Source organism: Heptranchias perlo, chromosome 35, assembly GCF_035084215.1.
Source record: "Heptranchias perlo isolate sHepPer1 chromosome 35, sHepPer1.hap1, whole genome shotgun sequence".
Classification (NCBI taxonomy): domain Eukaryota; kingdom Metazoa; phylum Chordata; class Chondrichthyes; order Hexanchiformes; family Hexanchidae; genus Heptranchias; species Heptranchias perlo.
The window spans coordinates 27,188,881-27,208,095 of NC_090359.1; the positions used below are offsets into that span (position 1 = coordinate 27,188,881).

The 19,215-nt window shown below is 52.0% G+C and overlaps 1 protein-coding gene across 1 annotated transcript in view; it reads left to right on the top strand.

Annotated features, from left to right (window-relative positions):
- LOC137302529 (CTD nuclear envelope phosphatase 1) overlaps window positions 1-18,797 on the top strand; it is a 21,519-nt gene extending 2,722 nt beyond the window's left edge. Inside the window, exons 2-8 of the mRNA XM_067972266.1 lie at window positions 5,161-5,227; window positions 5,559-5,677; window positions 7,409-7,480; window positions 10,084-10,200; window positions 12,091-12,202; window positions 14,811-14,895; window positions 17,429-18,797. Of these exons, the coding sequence (XP_067828367.1) occupies window positions 5,161-5,227; window positions 5,559-5,677; window positions 7,409-7,480; window positions 10,084-10,200; window positions 12,091-12,202; window positions 14,811-14,895; window positions 17,429-17,489 (633 nt within the window). The 3' untranslated portion in view covers window positions 17,490-18,797. The remainder of the gene's footprint in view (window positions 1-5,160; window positions 5,228-5,558; window positions 5,678-7,408; window positions 7,481-10,083; window positions 10,201-12,090; window positions 12,203-14,810; window positions 14,896-17,428) is intronic.
- Window positions 18,798-19,215: the final 418 nt, after the last annotated feature.

A 19,215-nucleotide genomic window follows, 5' to 3' on the forward strand; every position in this document is an offset into this window, starting at 1 on the left:
TCCCTCTCTCTCTCTCCGTCTCCTCTCCCCCCTCTCTGCGTTTCCACTCTCTTCTCTCTCGTACATTTAATGCAGCGTGTGCTTGTGCGCGAGGGTACCAGTGGTGACAGGAGAGAGAGAGAGAGAAAGGGGGAGCCAAGGACAAAAAACGCCAATGAACAGAGGAGTCCTCACCCGAGCCTCGTCACCGGAGAACCGAGTGATGAAGCCAACACCGCAGCTGACAGTTGCTGCCCAGCCCAGCACGAGTGTGACCGCTGGGGTTTGAAGGGGATCATTTCACAGAATCATAGAAGTTTACAACATGGAAACAGGCCCTTCGGCCCAACATGTCCATGTCGCCCAGTTTATACCACTAAGCTAGTCCCAATTTCCTGCACTTGGCCCATATCCCTCTATACCCATCTTACCCATGTAACTGTCCAAATGCTTTTTAAAAGACAAAATTGTACCCGCCTCTACTACTGCCTCTGGCAGCTCGTTCCAGACACTCACCACCCTTTGAGTGAAAAAATTGCCCCTCTGGACCCTTTTGTATCTCTCCCCTCTCACCTTAAATCTATGCCCCCTCGCTATAGACTCCCCTACCTTTGGGAAAAGATTTTGACTATCTACCTTATCTATGCCCCTCATTATTTTATAGACCCCTTAACCTCCTACTGTCCAGGGAAAAAAGTCCCAGTCTGTCCAACCTCTCCCTATAAGTCAAACCATCAAGTCCCGGTAGCATCCTAGTAAATCTTTTCTGCACTCTTTCTAGTTTAATAATATCCTTTCTATAATAGGGTGACCAGAACTGTACACAGTACTCCAAGTGTGGCCTCACCAATGCCCTGTACAACTTCAACAAGACATCCCAACTCCTGCATTCAATGTTCTGACCAATGAAACCAAGCATGCCGAATGCCTTCTTCACCACCCTATCCACCTGTGACTCCACTTTCAAGGAGCTATGAATCTGTACTCCTAGATCTCTTTGTTCTATAACTCTCCCCAACGCCCTACCATTAACGGAGTAGGTCCTGGTCCGATTCAATCTACCAAAATGCATCACCTCACATTTATCTAAATTAAACTCCATCTGCCATTCATCGGCCCACTGGCCCAATTTATCAAGATCCCGTTGCAATCCTAGATAACCTTCTTCACTGTCCACAATGCCACCAATCTTGGTGTCATCTGCAAACTTACTAACCATGCCTCCTAAATTCTCATCCAAATCATTAATATAAATAACAAATAACAGCGGACCCAGTACCGATCCCTGAGGCACACCGCTGGACACAGGCATCCAGTTTGAAAAACAACCCTCTACAACCACCCTCTGTCTTCTGTCGTCAAGCCAATTTTGTATCCAATTGACTACCTCACCTTGGATCCCATGAGATTTAACCTTATGTAACAACCTACCATGCGGTACCTTGTCAAAGGCTTTGCTGAAGTCCATGTAGACCACTTCTACTGCACAACCCTCATCTATCTTCTTGGTTACCCCTTCAAAAAACTCAATCAAATTCGTGAGACATGATTTTCCTCTCACAAAACCATGCTGACTGTTCCTAATCAGTCCCTGCCTCTCCAAATGCCTGTAGATCCTTTCCCTCAGAATACCCTCTAACAACTTACCCACTACAGATGTCAGGCTCACTGGTCTGTCGTTCCCAGGCTTTTCCCTGCCGCCCTTCTTAAACAAAGGCACAACATTTGCTACCCTCCAATCTTCAGGCACCTCACCTGTAGCGGTGGATGATTCAAATATTTCTGCTAGGGGACCCGCAATTTCCTCCCTAACCTCCCATAACGTCCTGGGATACATTTCATCAGGTCCCGGAGATTTATCTACCTTGATGCGTGTTAAGACTTCCAGCACCTCCCTCTCTGTAATATGTACACTCCTCAAGACATCACTATTTATTTCCCCCAAGTTCCCTAACATCCATGCCTTTCTCAACCGTAAATACCGATGTGAAATATTCATTCAGGATCTCACCCATCTCTTGTGGTTCTGCACATAGATGACCTTGTTGATCCTTAAGAGGCCCTACTCTCTCCCTAGTTACCCTTTTGCCCTTTATGTATTTGTAGAAGCTCTTTGGAGTTCTGAGCTCGGACAGCATTATGCGAGGAGAAGAGGCAGGGGAGGGACAGAGGCTAAAATAATATTTTAAAAAAAGTGGGCACTGCACTTTTGGAAAGATGTGAAGGCCTTAGAGAGGATGCAGAAGAGATTTACTCGAATGATTCCAGGGATGAGAGTCTTTAGTTACGTGGATAGACTGGAGAAGCTGGGATTGTTCTCCTTGGAACAGAGATGGTTGCGAGGAGATTTGATCGAGGTATTCAAAATCATGAAGGGTCTAGGCAGAGAGAAACTGTTCCCATTGACGGAAGGGTTAAGAACCAGAGGACATAGATTTAAGGTGATTGGCAAAAGAACAAAAGGTGACATGAGGAAAAACTTTTTTTACACAGCGATTGGTTAGGATCTGGAATGCACTGCCCGAGGGGGTGGTGGAGGCAGATTCAATCATGGCCTTCAAAAGGGAACTGGATAAGTACTTGAAAGTAAAAAAAATTTCAGGGCTACGGGGCTAGGGCGGGGGAGTGGGACTAGCTGGATTGCTTTTGCATAGAGCCGGCACAGACTCGATGGGCCGAATGGCCTCCTTCCGTGCTGTAACCTTTCTGTGATTCTATGATTTCCTTTTGCTGGGTGTGGTTTAATGGTTTAATTTAATGCAGCGTGTGTGACATATTTGTGGTTTTCCTCTGTACAGCAGCGGGCTGTGAAGAGCTGCAGGAGCAGGCGGTGCGTGCAGCCCTCGGCAAGCTCTGTGGCTTTCCCCTTTACACGCAGAGAGAAACTTCTGATGATTTTTGCTGTGTAAATACCCACAGAAGTTCTTAAAGTGCCCTGTCTCTCCTCGTTACTGGAAGTTACTAAGTGAGCCCAGTAAATTTGATCTGTTAAAAATAAAACCTTGCATTTATATAGTGCTTTTCACGAGCTCAGAACATCTTAAAGTGCTTTACGACCAGTGAAGTACTTTTGAGGTGCAGTCACTGTTGTAATCGGAACATAGGAACAGGAGGAGGCCATTCAGCCCCTCGTGCCTGCTCCGCCATTTGATAAGATCATGGCTGATCTGTGATCTAACTCCATATACCTGCCTTTGCCCCATATCCCTTAATACCTTTGGTTGCCAAAAAACTATGTATCTCAGATTTAAATTTAGCAATTGAGCTAGTATCAATTGCCGTTTGCGGAAGAGAGTTCCAAACTTCTACCACCCTTTGTGTGTAGAAATGTTTTTTAATCTCGCTCCTGAAAGGTCTGGCTCTAATTTTTAGACTGTGTCCCCTACTCCTAGAATCCCCAACCAGCGGAAATAGTTTCTCTCTATCCACCCTATGCGTTCCCCTTAATATCTTGTAAACTTGTGTAGGAAATGCGGCAGCCAATTTGCGCACAGCAAGATCCCGTAAACAGCAAAGAGATAATGACCAGATAATCTTTTTTTAGTGATGTTGGTTGAGGGATAAATATTGGCCCAGGACACCGGGGAGAACTCCCCCTGCTCTTCTTCCAATAGTAGCCGTGGGATCTTTTATGTCCACCTGAGAGGGGCAGACGGGGCCTCGGTTTAACGTCTCATCCGACAGACGGCACCTCCGACAGTGCAGCACTCCCTCGGTACTGGCACTGGGAGTGACGGCCTGGTTTAAGTCTCCAGAGTGGGAGTCGAACCCACGTCCGACTGACACATCGCCCAAAGTGTCTGTTCAGCTGGCTCAGCACAGCAGGGATTGGACCTGGGCCCCTGTGGTTCTGTCACAGAGGCCCCCTGAATATCTGATTTGGTCATATTGTATATCGTGAAAGAGAACTCATGGTTTGCCCCTTGAGTAGGGTGAGATCTTTGCTTTGTGTTTGATTTGATCAGTGTATTCCTGCTGCTTCCCCCTCTGGTTGACGCTCTTTCTCTCTCACTCCCCCCTCTCCCACCACTGCCCGCCTTACCACCAGGCCCAGTTACAAGTAAAGTAATTAGCAGGGACAGGTGGAGGCTTAAAATACTGGGGGAGACCCCAGCTCACTGTGAAAGGCCACAGGGAGATTGACAGCTGGGATCCGATGAGCAGATGGCACAGCTGGAAGAGAAGGTCATCGGCTAAACTAGCCCGAGTATGTCTCCACATAGAGCGGAAAGGAGAGAAGCAACCTGCATTTATATAGCGCCTTTTTGTCAGCTGTGGCTCAGTGGGTCGCTCTCTCACCTCTGAGTCAAAAGGTCGTGGGTTCAAGTCCCACCTCCAGAGACTTGAGCACATAATCCCAGGCCGACACTCCCAGTGCCAGTACTGAGGGAGTGCTGCACTGTCGGAGGGTCAGTACTGAGGGAGTGCTGCACTGTCGGAGGGTCAGTACTGAGGGAGTGCTGCACTGTCGGAGGGTCAGTACTGAGGGAGTGCTGCACTGTCGGAGGGTCAGTACTGAGGGAGTGCTGCACTGTCGGAGGGTCAGTACTGAGGGAGTGCCGCACTGTCGGAGGGTCAGTACTGAGGGAGTGCTGCACTGTCGGAGGGTCAGTACTGAGGGAGTGCTGCACTGTCGGAGGGTCAGTACTGAGGGAGTGCTGCACTGTCGGAGGGTCAGTACTGAGGGAGTGCTGCACTGTCGGAGGGTCAGTACTGAGGGAGTGCTGCACTGTCGGAGGTGCCGTCTATCGGATGAGACGTTAAACCAGACAGAGTAGAAAGGCCCTAGATATCATCTGTGGGGCCCGCATCACGGTCAGGGCATTGTCAGGGCTACATTCGGGTTAGGGAGATTTCCTGCTCCTGATCACTGTCCAGTGACCCCCTGGGTTCGGGAGGGTTCCTGCTCTGTGTCTCTGAGTTATACACGCTGCTTTTACCATTTGAACCATTGGGGAGGGCCAGTGGGGGCTTTGATTAATCAGCAACAATGCTCAGCTATCTAGTTCCCTCAGTGGATTGTTGGGTGACCAGGTGCTGAGTGGGGAGATTAAGCTGCCACAATCTCAGTACAGTGACGGCGGTTCTGGATTAAACATTAAACATTACACATCTTAGGGGGACTGGACTGATTGCCGTAGCGGAGAGATTCTAACACAACACCCTATGTTTTTCCTGCAGATAATTCAGTATCAGACTGTTAGATATGATATTCTACCTCTCTCCCCCATCTCAAGAAACAGACTCAGTAAGTATCTGAGCAGCGTCTCTGCCTGCCTCCCTGTTCATGTGTTTGCATGTTTGTCCCTTCATTCTCCATCTGTCTGTCACTCTATTGCTATCTCTCTCTTCCTATGTGTGTGTCTCTGTCTTTCTGTCTGTCCCTCTCTTACACTGCCAGTATCCCTTCCCCGCCCTCCGCTTTCCCCCCCAGCTCCGCCTTCCCCCCCCCCAGCTCTGCCTTTCCCCCCCCCCCCCCCAGCTCCGCCTTCCCCCCACTCCCTGGCCCCTCGCTCCTCCCTCTTCCCCCACAGTCGAGTCGGTTGCTCACATTGTCTGATCTTTATTTCCTGTTGCAGGTCAGGTGAAGGGTAAAGTGTTGGTATTAGATCTCGACGAGACGTTAATTCACTCTCACCACGACGGTGTGTTACGGCCGACCGTCCGACCGGGGACGCCTCCTGACTTTATATTAAAGGTGAACACCCCCTAATATTTACGGTTTGAGTGAGTGTGTATGTTGTACTTGGGTGGGACACAGCAACTGTAGGTAAAGGCATCACCTGGCCAAGGAGGCAGGGAGCGGATTGGACTCTGAACTCAGGTCCTTAAAGGCAGGAGACCGTCAGCTCAATCCCAAAACCCCGCACTCTACCAAAACTGGTGGAACAGGCTCGAGGGGCTGAATGGCCTTCTCCTGTTCCACTGTTCGTATTGGTTAATCTGCAGTTACTGGGTGTAGCTGTGGGCGCCCCACTATAACAACAACAACCACCTGGATTTATATAGCACCTTTAACATAGTAAAACGTCCCAAGACGCTTCACAGGAGCGATTATCAGACAAAATTTGACACCGAGCCACATAAGGAGATATTAGGACAGGTGACCAAAAGCTCGGTCAAAGAGGTAGGTTTTAAGGAGCGTCTTAAAGGAGGAGAGAGAGGCGGAGAGGTTTAGGGAGGGAATTCCAGAGCTTAGGGCCCAGGCAGCTGAAGGCACGGCCGCCAATGGTGGAACGATGGGAATCGGGGGATGGGCAAGAGGCCAGAATTGGAGAAAGGACATTAAGGCCATAAGGAGCGTAGATTCACCAGGATGATGCCAGGGATGGAAACTCCAGCTATGAGGAAAGACCCAAGGCAACCGGGACTGTTTCCACTGAACCAGAAGATTGAATCGAGGTTTTTAAAATTATTAAGGGGTTTTGATAGAATGAAAGGGGAAAGACGGTTTCCTCCCGTTGGGGAATCAGTGATGAACGGCCATCAATTTCAAATCGTCACTGATCGATTGAGGAGAGGTTAGGAGAAATTTCTTTATGCAGAGAATTGTTGGAGCTCTGCCAGAGGGAGTAGTTGAGGCAGAGACCATTGCCTAGACCAGGCCCCTGTCAATGCTGTCCCCCCCCCCGGTCCTTGTCCACTGCTGTCCCCCATCTCTCCCAAACCCCCCCCCGGCCCTTGTCCAGTGCCAAACAATCAAAGGGGGTGCTGTTAGGACCTGGATTGGGTGGGGCGGAAACTTCAGGCGGGTCATTGAGGGCCCCGTTAGAGCTCCTTTTTTTTTTATTCGTTCATGGGATGTGGGCGTCACTGGCGAGGCCGGCATTTATTGCCCATCCCTAATTGCCCTCGAGAAGGTGGTGGTGAGCCACCTTCTTGAACCGCTGCAATCCGTGTGGTGAAGGTTCTCCCACAGTGCTGTTGGGTGGGGAGTTCCAGGATTTTGACCCAGCGACGATGAAGGAACGGCGATATATTTCCAAGTCGGGATGGTGTGTGACGTGGAGGGGAACGTGCAGGTGGTGTTGTTCCCATGTGCCTGCTGCCCTTGTCCTTCTAGGTGGTAGAGGTCGCGGGTTTGGGAGGTGCTGTCGAAGAAGCCTTGGTGAGTTGCTGCAGTGCATCCAGTGGATGGTACACACTGCAGATACAGTGCGCCGGTGGTGAAGGGGGTGAATGTTCAGGGTGGGGGATGGGGGCTTATGATGGGGAAATCTGTCAGACATCCTTGCTCTAGAGAGGTGGGGTGGGGCCGTTGTTGGGTGGGAGGTGGGGCGAGATCGTTGTGGGGCTGGGGGAGGGGCGTGCGCTGGGCTGGGGGAGGGGCGTGCGCTGGGCTGGGGGAGGGGCGTGCACTGGGCTGGGGGAGGGGCTCCTTCTTGGTCAGATGTTCTGCCACTAACGATGTCTCCTTGATTCACTGCAGGTTGTGATCGATAAACATCCCGTCCGGTTCTTTGTACATAAACGACCGCACGTCGACTTTTTCCTGGAGGTGGTGAGTATCGGGGCAGGGATTGGGGGATACGTGGGGGGAGGGTGAGTTGGAGAGTACTCGGGCGGGGGGGTGGGTGAGAGAGTACTCGGGGTGGAGTGGGTAGGTGGGAGAGTACTCGGGGGGTGGAGTGGGTAGGTGGGAGAGTACTCGGGGGGTGGGTGGGTAGGTGGGCGAGTATTCGGTGGGGGGGGTGGGTAGGTGGGCGAGTACTCGGTGGGGGGGTGGGTAGGTGGGCGAGTACTCGGTGGGGGGGGTGGGTAGGTGGGCGAGTACTCGGTGGGGGGGTGGGTAGGTGGGCGAGTACTCGGTGGGGGGGTGGGTAGGTGGGCGAGTACTCGGTGGGGGGGTGGGTAGGTGGGCGAGTACTCGGTGGGGGGGTGGGTAGGTGGGCGAGTACTCGCGGGGTGGGACTTGGGGGGAGGCGGGGTAGGTGGGCGAGTACTTGGGGGGTGGGTAGGTGGGCGAGTACTCGGTTGGGGAGTGGGTAGGTGGGAAGGTATTAGCAGGCCGGTACTTAACATGACCAGCACTGGCCCCTACAGTCTGTGGAGTGTACTAGCAGACCAGCTGGTTACTGTCTACTTTAATGACTTGGATGAAGGGACCGAGTGTAATGTATCCAAGTTTGCTGACGATACAAAGCTAGATGGGAAAGTAAGCTGTGAGGAGGACATAAAGAGTCTGCAAAGGGATATAGACAGGTTAAGTGAATGGGCAAGAAGGTGGCAGATGGAGTATAATGTGGGGAAATGTGAGGTTATTCACTTTGGTAGGAAGAATAGAAAAGCTGAATATTTTTTGAAAGGTGAGAAACTATTAAATGTTGGCAGTCAGAGGGATTTGGGTGTCCTTGTACACGAAACACAGAAAGGTAACATGCAGATACAGCAAGCAATTAGGAAGGCCAATGGTATGTTAGCCTTTAATACAAGGGGATTGAAGCATGAGTAAGGAGGTCTTGCCTCAATTATATAGGGCTCTGGTGAGACCGTGCCTAGAGCACTGTGTACAGTTTTGGTCTCCTTACCTAAGGAAGGATATACTTGCCTGAGAGGGGGTGCAACGAAGGTTCACTACAGTGATTCTTGGGATGAGAGGGTTGTCCTATGAGGAGAGGTTGAGTAGAATGGGCCTTTACTCTCTGGAGTTTAGAGGTGATCTCATTGAACTGTATAAAATTCTTAAAGGACTTGACAGGGTAGATGCTGAGAGGCTGTTTCCCCTGGCTGGAGAGTCTAGAACTAGGGGGCATAGTCACAGGATAAGGGGTCGGCCATTTAGGATCAAGATGAGGAATTTCTTCACTCAGAGGATTGTGAATCTTTGGAATTCTCTACCCCAGAGGGCTGTGGATTCTCAGTCGTTGAGTAAATTCAAGGCTGAGATCGATAGATTTTTGGACTCTAAGGGAATCAAGGGATATGGGGATCAGGCAGGAAAGTGGAGTTGAGGTCAAAGATCAGCCATGATTTGATTGAATGGCGGAGCAGGCTCGAGGGGCCGAATGGCCGACTCCTGCTCCTCGTCCTTATGTTCTTATGTACTTTACACGGACAGCACTGCCCCCTGTTGGTTGAGGAGTGTATTAACAATCCAGTACTTTACACGGACAGCACTGCCCCCTGTTGGTTGAGGAATGTATTAACAATCCAGTACTTTACACGGACAGCACTGCCCCCTGTTGGTTGAGGAATGTATTAACAATCTGGTATTTTACATGGACAGCACTGCCCCCTGTTGGTTGAGGAGTGTATTAACAATCCAGTACTTTACACGGACAGCACTGCCCCCTGTTGGTTGAGGAGTGTATTAACAATCCAGTACTTTACATGGACAGCACTGCCCCCTGTAGGTTGTAGAAGTTGCAAACCCAATACTAATGGACCATTAAGTGGAATAAGTCACAGTGCTATGGGGTAGTTCAGTGAGTTCCCAATCTCCTACCTGCCATCAGGGGCAGCTGTTGATACCAAACAAGGTATTTAATTTACATATATAGAGAGCGAGCTAGGATATTATACAATATGCATTAATTGGCTCTAAATAATAGAGTTGTGTGCGGTTAGGCTTGTGGTCTTGGTAGGTGGGAGAGCACTCGGGGGGGACGTAGGAGGGAGAACACTCGGGAGGGGGTAGGGGTAGGTGGGAGAGCACTTGGGCGGGGGGGTAGGTGGGAGAGCACTTGGTGGGGGGGTAGGTGGGAGAGCACTCGGGAAGGGGTAGGTGGGAGAGCATTCTGGGTGGGGGGGTAGGTGGGAGAGTACTCGGGAAGGGGTAGGTGGGAGAGTACTCGGGAAGGGGTAGGTGGGAGAGCACTTGGGGGGGGGGTGGTAGGTGGGAGAGCACTCGGGAGGGGGTAGGTGGGAGAGCACTCTGGGTGGGAGAGTACGGGAAGTCACTTCAACTGTTTTTCCTGAATGAAAAAGATATATATTTTAAGCACAATTGTGTTCTCTCTCGCTTTCCCTCTCCCATCCTCCCGCATCCCATGTCTCTGTCTCTCCTACCCCCGTGTGTGTGTCTGTCTCTCTCTGTCTCTCGGCCCCTTTCTCTCTCACATTCCTATCTTTCCACTGATGTCCTTTCCCCTCCTCTGTTTGCAGGTCAGCCAATGGTATGAGTTGGTTGTCTTTACGGCCAGTATGGAGATTTACGGTTCTGCTGTTGCCGACAAACTGGACAATAACAGAGAGATATTGAGAAGAAGATATTACAGACAGGTAATCGGCAGCTTCCTCACATGTCACACAGAGAGACTGTGTCTACAGAAGGTGCTGACTGTGCCCGAGTGTTCATATTCCACACACTGCAGTTACTTCACCCAGGGTGGGGCCATTTGTTCACGTGAGAGCAGACAGTGAGTGTGAGGTGGGTGCTGGACAATGGGAGGCATCGAGACCCAGCCTGTGTCCACACGCACAGACGTTCCAACGGGGATCGCTGGATGGTCATCGGGATCAGAAGTGGGAATCCAGGCTGATTTTCCCCAATCCCCCCCCCCCATTCTCCAGCTCAGGGGTACTGAGGGCAACTTTGGCAGCCCCACTGAGATCGCTCAACCCGCCTCGCCATGCAACTCCACCCCACCATCAAGGGACGGGTGACGATGGTGGGAGGGGGAGCCCGTCTCTGGGTCCCCAACGGTGGGGGGCAGGGGTGGGGGGGTGCTGAGCCCAGCACTAGGGTCAGCTAGGGGGCGGGTCGTGGGAGGAGGGGCAGAGTAGAGTACGAGCTGACCTTGGCAACCAAACACAGCCCGGTATCTTGGGATTGAGTTCTGTGCAGACGTCCCCCTCTCCAGCGCTGTGTCCTGATTCTGGGCTCAGTAAAATAATGGAACGGGCACTAATCCAGTTCTAGTGGGTGGAAGGTGTCAACTGTGTGTGTGTGTGTGTGTGTGTGTGTGTGTGTGTGTGTGTGTTGGTGCCCCTCTTTGACAGAAGGGGTGAGGGCAGATTGTCCCAGCAGACGCCGTTAAAAGTTAAAATGAGTCTGGCTCCACTGGCCAGACAACGGGGAGCTGAGCCGCGTGGATCAGGAAGGTTCTGGGTCTAACTCGTGCCGGCCGTGACTCAGTGGGGAGCACACGCTCACTCGCCTCTGAGGCAGAAGGTCGTGGGTTCGAGTCCCCACTCCAGAGACTAGAGCACAAAATCTACACCGACACTCCCGGTGCCAGTACTGAGGGAGCGCTGCACTGTCGGAGGGTCAGTACTGAGGGAGCGCTGCACTGTCGGAGGGTCAGTACTGAGGGAGCGCTGCACTGTCGGAGGGTCAGTACTGAGGGAGTGCTGCACTGTCGGAGGGTCAGTACTGAGGGAGCGCTGCACTGTCGGAGGGTCAGTACTGAGGGAGTGCTGCACTGTCGGAGGGTCAGTACTGAGGGAGTGCTGCACTGTCGGAGGTGCCGTCTTTCAGATGAGACGTTAACCGAGGTCCCGTCTGCCCCTCTCAGGTGGATGTAAAAGATCCCATGGCCACTATTCGAGGAAGAGCAGGGGGAGTTCTCCCCGGTGTCCTGGGGCCAATATTTATCCCTCAACCAACATCACAAGAAAAACAGATGATCTGGTCATTTATCACATTGCTGTTTGTGGGATCTTGCTCTGCGCAAATTGGCTGCCGCGTTTCCTACATTACAACAGTGACTGCGCTTCAGAAAGTATTTCAGTGGCTGTAAAGCACTTTGGGACATCCTGAGGTTGTGAAAGGCGCTATATAAATGCAAGTTCTTCCTTTAACTCCTGAGCTGTGCTGATCTGAGCCGGGGCAGGTGGTAATGGTGCAAAAGTCGATCTCATCACCCCCGGATTAGGTAGGGTGGAGGGAATGGGGAAATCAGTTCAGGCTTCTGCTCCTGACCACTGCCCCCCTGCTGGAACGTGCGTGTCTCCCAGGTGAGAACCTATATGAAGAGGGTGAGGTGCCCTGGGAACTGTACCCCAGCGAGAATCAGCTCTTGGGGATCAGATGGGGGAGGGAGTTTGATGGAGAGCCCGAATCAGTCAGTCATGGTTGACTGGTTGTAACGTATTTGTTGAGGCTCCTCTCTGACACCTGTCCTCTTCTCTCTCTCTCTCTCTCCTCCCCCCCCCGCCTCTTTACAACAGCACTGCACACTGGAGCTGGGGAGCTACATAAAAGATCTCTCAGTGGTACACAGTGACCTGTCCAGCATTGTCATATTAGACAACTCCCCTGGAGCCTACAGAAGTCACCCAGGTAAGGGATGCGCCCAAAACACCCAGCACTCCACAGTCGACACTCAATGCACCAACGCCTTATCTGTCACTTGGCTCAGTGGGGGGAGCACTCTCCCTCTCACTCTCTCTCTCTCGCCTCCCAGTCAGAAGGTCGTGGGTTCGAGCCCCTCTCCAGAGACTTGAGCACAAATTCCAGGCTGACGCTCCCAGTGCAGTACTGAGGGAGTGCTGCACTGTCGGAGGGTCAGTACTGAGGGAGCGCTGCACTGTCGGAGGGTCAGTACTGCGGGAGCGCTGCACTGTCGGAGGGTCAGTACTGAGGGAGCGCTGCACTGTCGGAGGGTCAGTACTGAGGGAGCGCCGCACTGTCGGAGGGTCGGTACTGAGGGAGCGCTGCACTGTCGGAGGGTCAGTACTGAGGGAGTGCTGCACTGTCGGAGGGTCAGTACTGAGGGAGCGCTGCACTGTCGGAGGGTCAGTACTGAGGGAGCGCCGCACTGTCGGAGGGTCAGTACTGAGGGAGTGCTGCACTGTCGGAGGGTCAGTACTGAGGGAGCGCCGCACTGTCGGAGGGTCGGTACTGAGGGAGCGCTGCACTGTCGGAGGGTCAGTACTGAGGGAGTGCTGCACTGTCGGAGGGTCAGTACTGAGGGAGCGCTGCACTGTCGGAGGGTCAGTACTGAGGGAGCGCCGCACTGTCGGAGGGTCAGTACTGAGGGAGTGCTGCACTGTCGGAGGGTCAGTACTGAGGGAGCGCTGCACTGTCGGAGGGTCAGTACTGAGGGAGCGCCGCACTGTCGGAGGGTCAGTACTGAGGGAGCGCCGCACTGTCGGAGGGTCAGTACTGAGGGAGTGCTGCACTGTCGGAGGGTCAGTACTGAGGGAGCGCTGCACTGTCGGAGGGTCAGTACTGAGGGAGCGCCGCACTGTCGGAGGGTCAGTACTGAGGGAGTGCTGCACTGTTGGAGCCACCGTCTTCGAGATGAGACGTTAAACCGAGGCCCCGTCTGCCCCCTCAGATGGACGTTAACAATCCCACGGCCACTATTTTGAAGAGCAGGGGGAGCTCTCCCCGGTGTCTTGGGCCAATATTTATCCCTCAACCAATGTCACTTTAAAAAAAAACATTGTCTGGTTATTTATGTTATTGCTGTTGGTGGGATCTTGCTGTGTACAAAATGTCTGCTACGTAACGGGGAGTGTATTTTACTCTCTGAAGCACTTGGAAACAATTTGACGATGTGCTAAATTGCTGTCTAAGTGTTAATGAGTTTCTAAATGGGAGGCACTGATGACCCGGATAATATTAGCAAAACTGGAGCGGTTCCTTGGATTTGACTTTTTAATCCTCTCTTCACCTCGCAGTGTAAATGACACAGCAGAGTCGCTGGAACCTTCTTGGGTGGGGAGGGAGAGGAGGGTGCCGAGAGGAGGCGAGACTTGCCCTCCCGGGTGGGATGCCAGCAAGCCTGCCCCTGCAGAGCCCGAGCCCCCCCCCGAGCCTGAGCCCGAGCCCCCACCGCATCGATGTGCCATTTGCACTGCTACAGTCCGCAGGTCGTGCGAGATTTACACACCTGGGGCCGGCCCGGTCCTGGTGAATCCGGTCGTGTAAATGGAGAGGTTTGACTTGAAAGATGGGGTGGGGAGGGTGTGAGGTGCTTGGGTATTGTGTCTCATTCATAATTCGTTTCAAATTATCCGTCAATTAAAATCATGCAAGGAAACGCCTTAAAAAAGAGACTTGCATTTCTCCAGCGCCTTTCACCACCTCGGGACGTCCCAAAGCGTTTACATCCAATGAAGTACTTTTTTTGAAGTGTAGTCACTGTTGTAATGTAGGAAACGCGGCAGCCAATTTGCGCACAGCAAGATCCCACAAACAGCAAAGAGATGATAACCAGATAATCTGATTTTTTTTTTTAATGATGTTGGTTGAGGATTAAATATTGGTCCCAGGACAGCGGGGAGAATTCTCCTGCTCTTTTCTGAACAGCAATCGTAGAATCTTTCACCAGATCCTTGCGGTCCCCTTTCAGTCGCGATGGTGTGCCTGCTGTTTGCTGCTCCTCACACCAGGTGCTCTGTGCTCGCATGCAGAGGTCCCCCCCCCCCAGGGTATATAATCTGTTTGCTCCTCGTCGCTGCCAACATCCTTGAACTGGCGCTCCCTCTGATGGCTCGGGGGAGGGGGGGGGGGTGAACGTACCACCCAGGGTGGGAACTGGGCCTCGTAGACCGGGGGGGGGGGCGGGGCGGGTCATCATTCTCATCACTGGTGCTGCTGAGCTAGTTTGGGAGAGGGGGGTGGAGGGAATCAGCCAGGGCCACCGCCCCCCCCCAACTCCTGAACACCGTCCCGGTGATCCCAAATTCACAGGCGTCAGAAGAGGTCGGGGCGACCTGCTCGAATAACCCACTGACTGTTAGGCTGAGTGTGTGAAGATTGGCCGCTGGTGTGAGCCACGGAGCACAGTCGATGTTGGAGGAACTGTATCGGGGGGAGGGCACGAAAGGGGAGGGGGGAGCAGGGGTGGAGAAGGGAGGTGTTACATTTCAGTTGGGATGCCCTGTCCTGAGGTTCTGGGCTCAAAGCAACTCTGATTTCTTTCTCTGTTCCTTTGTAGATAACGCAATCCCCATTAAATCGTGGTTCAGCGACCCGAGTGACACAGCGTTACTGAACCTCCTACCAATGCTTGACGCATTACGGTACGTAAAGAAAGAACTCCCATTACTACAGCGTCTTTCACAACCTCAGGACGTCCCAAAGCACTTTACAGCCACTGAAGTACTTTTTGAAGTGTGGTCACTGTTGTAATGTAGGAAAAGCGGCAGCCAACGTGCGCACAGCAAGATCCCACAAACATCAATGTGATAAATGACCAGATCATCATGTATTTTAGTGAAGTTGGTCGAGGAATAAATATTGGGCCCAGGACACCGGGGAGAACTCCCCTGCTCTTCAAAAAAAAAAAGTGGCCGTGGGATCTTTCGTGTCCACTCGAGAGGGCAGACGGGGCCTCGGTTTAACGTCTCATCCGAAAGACGGCACCTCAGACAGTGCAGCGCTCCCTCAGTACTGGCACTGGGAGTGTCGGCCTGGGTTATGGGCTCAAGTCTCTGGAGTGGGGGCTCGAACCCACGACCTCTGACTCAGAGTGGAGAGTGAGACGGTTGTGGGTTCGAGTCCCACTCCAGCGCGTCAGCTAGACTGGGACTCTGGTGCAGTGCTGAGGGAGTGCTGCATTGGTGGAGGCGCTGTCCTTATGGATGAGACGATAAACCGAGGCCCCATCTGCCGGTTTGTTGGATCTTCTTGTGCGGAAACTAGCTACCGCGTTTACCAGTGACTACGTTTCAAAAAGAAATTTAATTGGCCGTGAAGCTCTTTAAGACGTCATGAGGATGTGAAAGGTGCTGTACCTGCCCTGGGAGTGTTTGATGGGACAGTGTAGAGGGAGCTTTACTCTGTATCTAACCCGTGCTGTACCTGCCCTGGGAGTGTTTGATGGGACAGTGTAGAGGGAGCTTTACTCTGACTCTAACCCGTGCTGTACCTGCCCTGGGAGTGTTTGATGGGACAGTGTCGAGGGAGCTTTACTCTGTATCTAACCCGTGCTGTACCTGCCCTGGGAGTGTTTGATGGGACAGTGTAGAGGGAGCTTTACTCTGTATCTAACCCGTGCTGTACCTGCCCTGGGAGTGTTTGATGGGACAGTGTAGAGGGAGCTTTACTCTGTATCTAACCCGTGCTGTACCTGCCCTGGGAATGTTTGATGGGACAGTGTAGAGGGAGCTTTACTCTGTATCTAACCCTGTACCTGCCCCGGGAGTGTTTGATGGGACAGTGTAGAGGGAGCTTTACTCTGTATCTAACCCGTGCTGTACCTGCCCTGGGAATGTTTGATGGGACAGTGTAGAGGGAGCTTTACTCTGTATCTAACCCTGTACCTGCCCCGGGAGTGTTTGATGGGACAGTGTAGAGGGAGCTTTACTCTGTATCTAACCCGTGCTGTACCTGCCCTGGGAATGTTTGATGGGACAGTGTAGAGGGAGCTTTACTCTGTATCTAACCCTGTACCTGCCCCGGGAGTGTTTGATGGGACAGTGTAGAGGGAGCTTTACTCTGACTCTAACCCGTGCTGTACCTGCCCTGGGAGTGTTTGATGGGACAGTGTCGAGGGAGCTTTACTCTGTATCTAACCCGTGCTGTACCTGCCCTGGGAGTGTTTGATGGGACAGTGTAGAGGGAGCTTTACTCTGTATCTAACCCGTGCTGTACCTGCCCTGGGAGCGTTTGATGGGACAGTGTCGAGGGAGCTTTACTCTGTATCTAACCCGTGCTGTACCTGCCCTGGGAATGTTTGATGGGACAGTGTAGAGGGAGCTTTACTCTGTATCTGACCCGTGCTGTACCTGCCCTGGGAATGTTTGATGGGACAGTGTAGAGTGAGCTTTACTCTGTATCTAACCCGTGCTGTACCTGCCCTGGGAGTGTTTGATGCCGACACTGATTCCCTTAACGTTACTCACCTCAGTGGGCAGAAAATTTACAGCAAGTAACTTTGGTGAGTTGTCAAAAGGGATAATTGGGATAACTGTTTATGATCTTGTCCTGTTGGGAAGTGGATCATTTTCAATAGATCAGTGTTACCAGCACAATTCTGATTGCCCAGATGTAATTACCATAAGAATGCCAACATCAGACTCGGCTAAGATTCTAACTCCAGTCTGCGTCGTGTTAAACGATCTCAACTGGGGCTACAATTGTCCTCAGTGCTCCCTGGTAACGGAAGTGGGGAAGGAATGGTCCAGGGCTCCTCCGCTTCATTGCTCTCCAGTAATCCCTGCTGCAAAGTGCGGACGCAGGGATATGGCTCAGAGAGACTGGACCCCTGTTGGACACTGTTATTGGGAGGCTCGGCCCCCCGTTGGAGGCTGTTACTGGGAGGCTCGACCCCCTGTTAGACACTGTTACTGGGAGGCTCGGCCCCCCGTTGGAGGCTGTTACTGGGAGGCTCGGCCCCCCGTTGGAGGCTGTTACTGGGAGGCTCGGCCCCCCGTTGGAGGCTGTTACTGGGAGAGGTCGGACTCCAGTCAGGGATTAAACCTGGGGACAGACCCTAGTCTGTTTGACTCAGTGCCACGCTGGGTGTGACAGCTCACCCACAAATCTATAGGGGATGGGGTGCAGCTTGACAGTTTCCCGTGAGATTAATTTCTATTTTTAATTCTCTTCCAGGTTTACATCGGACGTGAGATCAGTCCTAAGTCGAAATTTACATCAACATCGATTATGGTGACCCTTAACCCCCTCCTTCCCCCTCCCCTCCACAGGACATGATCTTTGCCTTTACCCTCAATTGCACCCCGATATCCGCCCGAGCCTCCCTCCCTCCCCCCCCCCTTCCCACTGCGTGTCCTGATATTGTGACTGGAATGATCTCCCTGTGCCTGACCCTCACCTCCGCCTCCCATTCCTCCTCCCGCTCGGGCCTGTCTTGTGAACTGATTTCCCACCGCCCTGAGATCGCGGCTGGACAGAGCAGAGTGCCTGGGACACACAAAAAAAGAAACAAAAAAAAATGTGCCGACAGTCTCCGAAAAGAGAGACACAGCAATGAATCGAAGGGACAGTATTGTACAGTTTAAAACAAAAGTTTAATCCACCTCACACGATAGATTATGAAGAAGCTCATTTATTCTTATTTTTTTTTTGCTCCTCCCCATTTTTAAAATAGTCATTTTCTTGTATTAAAAAAAAACTTGAACTTTTTTTCCCCCCTGGTTTGTTTTTTTCTCTCTTCAACCCCCCGAAACAAACAATCTGAATATTTCCTGCTTTTGCCTTGGATGGTGTAAGAAATTATTGGACGGATTCCCTGTGGCCAGGATGTTATAATTCTGTAACGAGGCAGGGCCGTCTCTCTCTTTTGTGTTTGTTATAAAAGCCCCCACAACGCACGCTGGGCGGGGGGGTGGGGAAGAAAGTGATGTTTGGAACCGGATATTTCAACCCCCCCGGGGCAAATCTTTAATGTCACGAGTGGCAAGATGCTTTTTTTTTTTTCCCTTCTGTCCGTTGGACTTGTCGCCGTTTCTCGTCGCGCCCGCAGGGAAAGAGGAAGATCCAGAGAGCTGGAGGCAGTTTCAGGAATTCCCCGGCCAGGTGGCGGCTCCGTCAACCGACTGCACGACGCCGGTCGCAAATCTCGCAATCGACAGCCACCTCCCTGGCCGCCCGCCCCTGCGTTCGGAGCCCAGTCCGTACCAGGCCCACTGGATGTGGATCTTTGTTTTTTAAAAACGTTTTAATCCCAGCGCTCAAAAAAACTGCATCTTTCTTCGAATTCAGGATCGGAGGAGAGTGGCAACGGAGTCCGGGATTTAAACTTCGAAAAAAAAAAACTGAATAAAACCGGCAGCTGCAGCTCATCCCAGAAACGCTGAAGTGTGTCTGCAAACTCTTCCTGTGGAACAAGTGATCTGGAACCGGCTCCAGTGGGAGCGATACGCTGCGTCACACCGCGTGCTACCTCCTTCCTGTGTGGGTACAGAATAAATTAACATGGTTTTTTTTTCCGTTTAACAATAAAACATTTCTATTTAAACTTTTTATTTAAAAAAAAAAATGTTTTTTAAGGTTCTATTTTCTCTCTTCTCTCATGGCCTGAAGGTGCGCTGTCTTGCCAGGTTTCCCGTCGAGAAAAAGAGATCACGTCAATTGTGGCTCTTCCACTGGAAGTGTCGACAGCAATCCCGAGTCCCAGCCCTTTCCTTATTCTGCATTGTCAACTCCTTCACCAATCCCCCTTTCAATCACATTATAATCTTTGCCTCATGAGACCCTCAGCTGAAAGGGTTTCATGTTAAAACGATTCTTGGCGACAAAACCTCTCCACCAACCTCCCGCTGCGAGTGATGACCCTCAGTCCGTGCCCCCATGACTGACCCTCAGTCCGTGCCCCCATTACTGACCCTCAGTCCGTGCCCCCATGACTGACCCTCAGTCCGTGCCCCCATTACTGA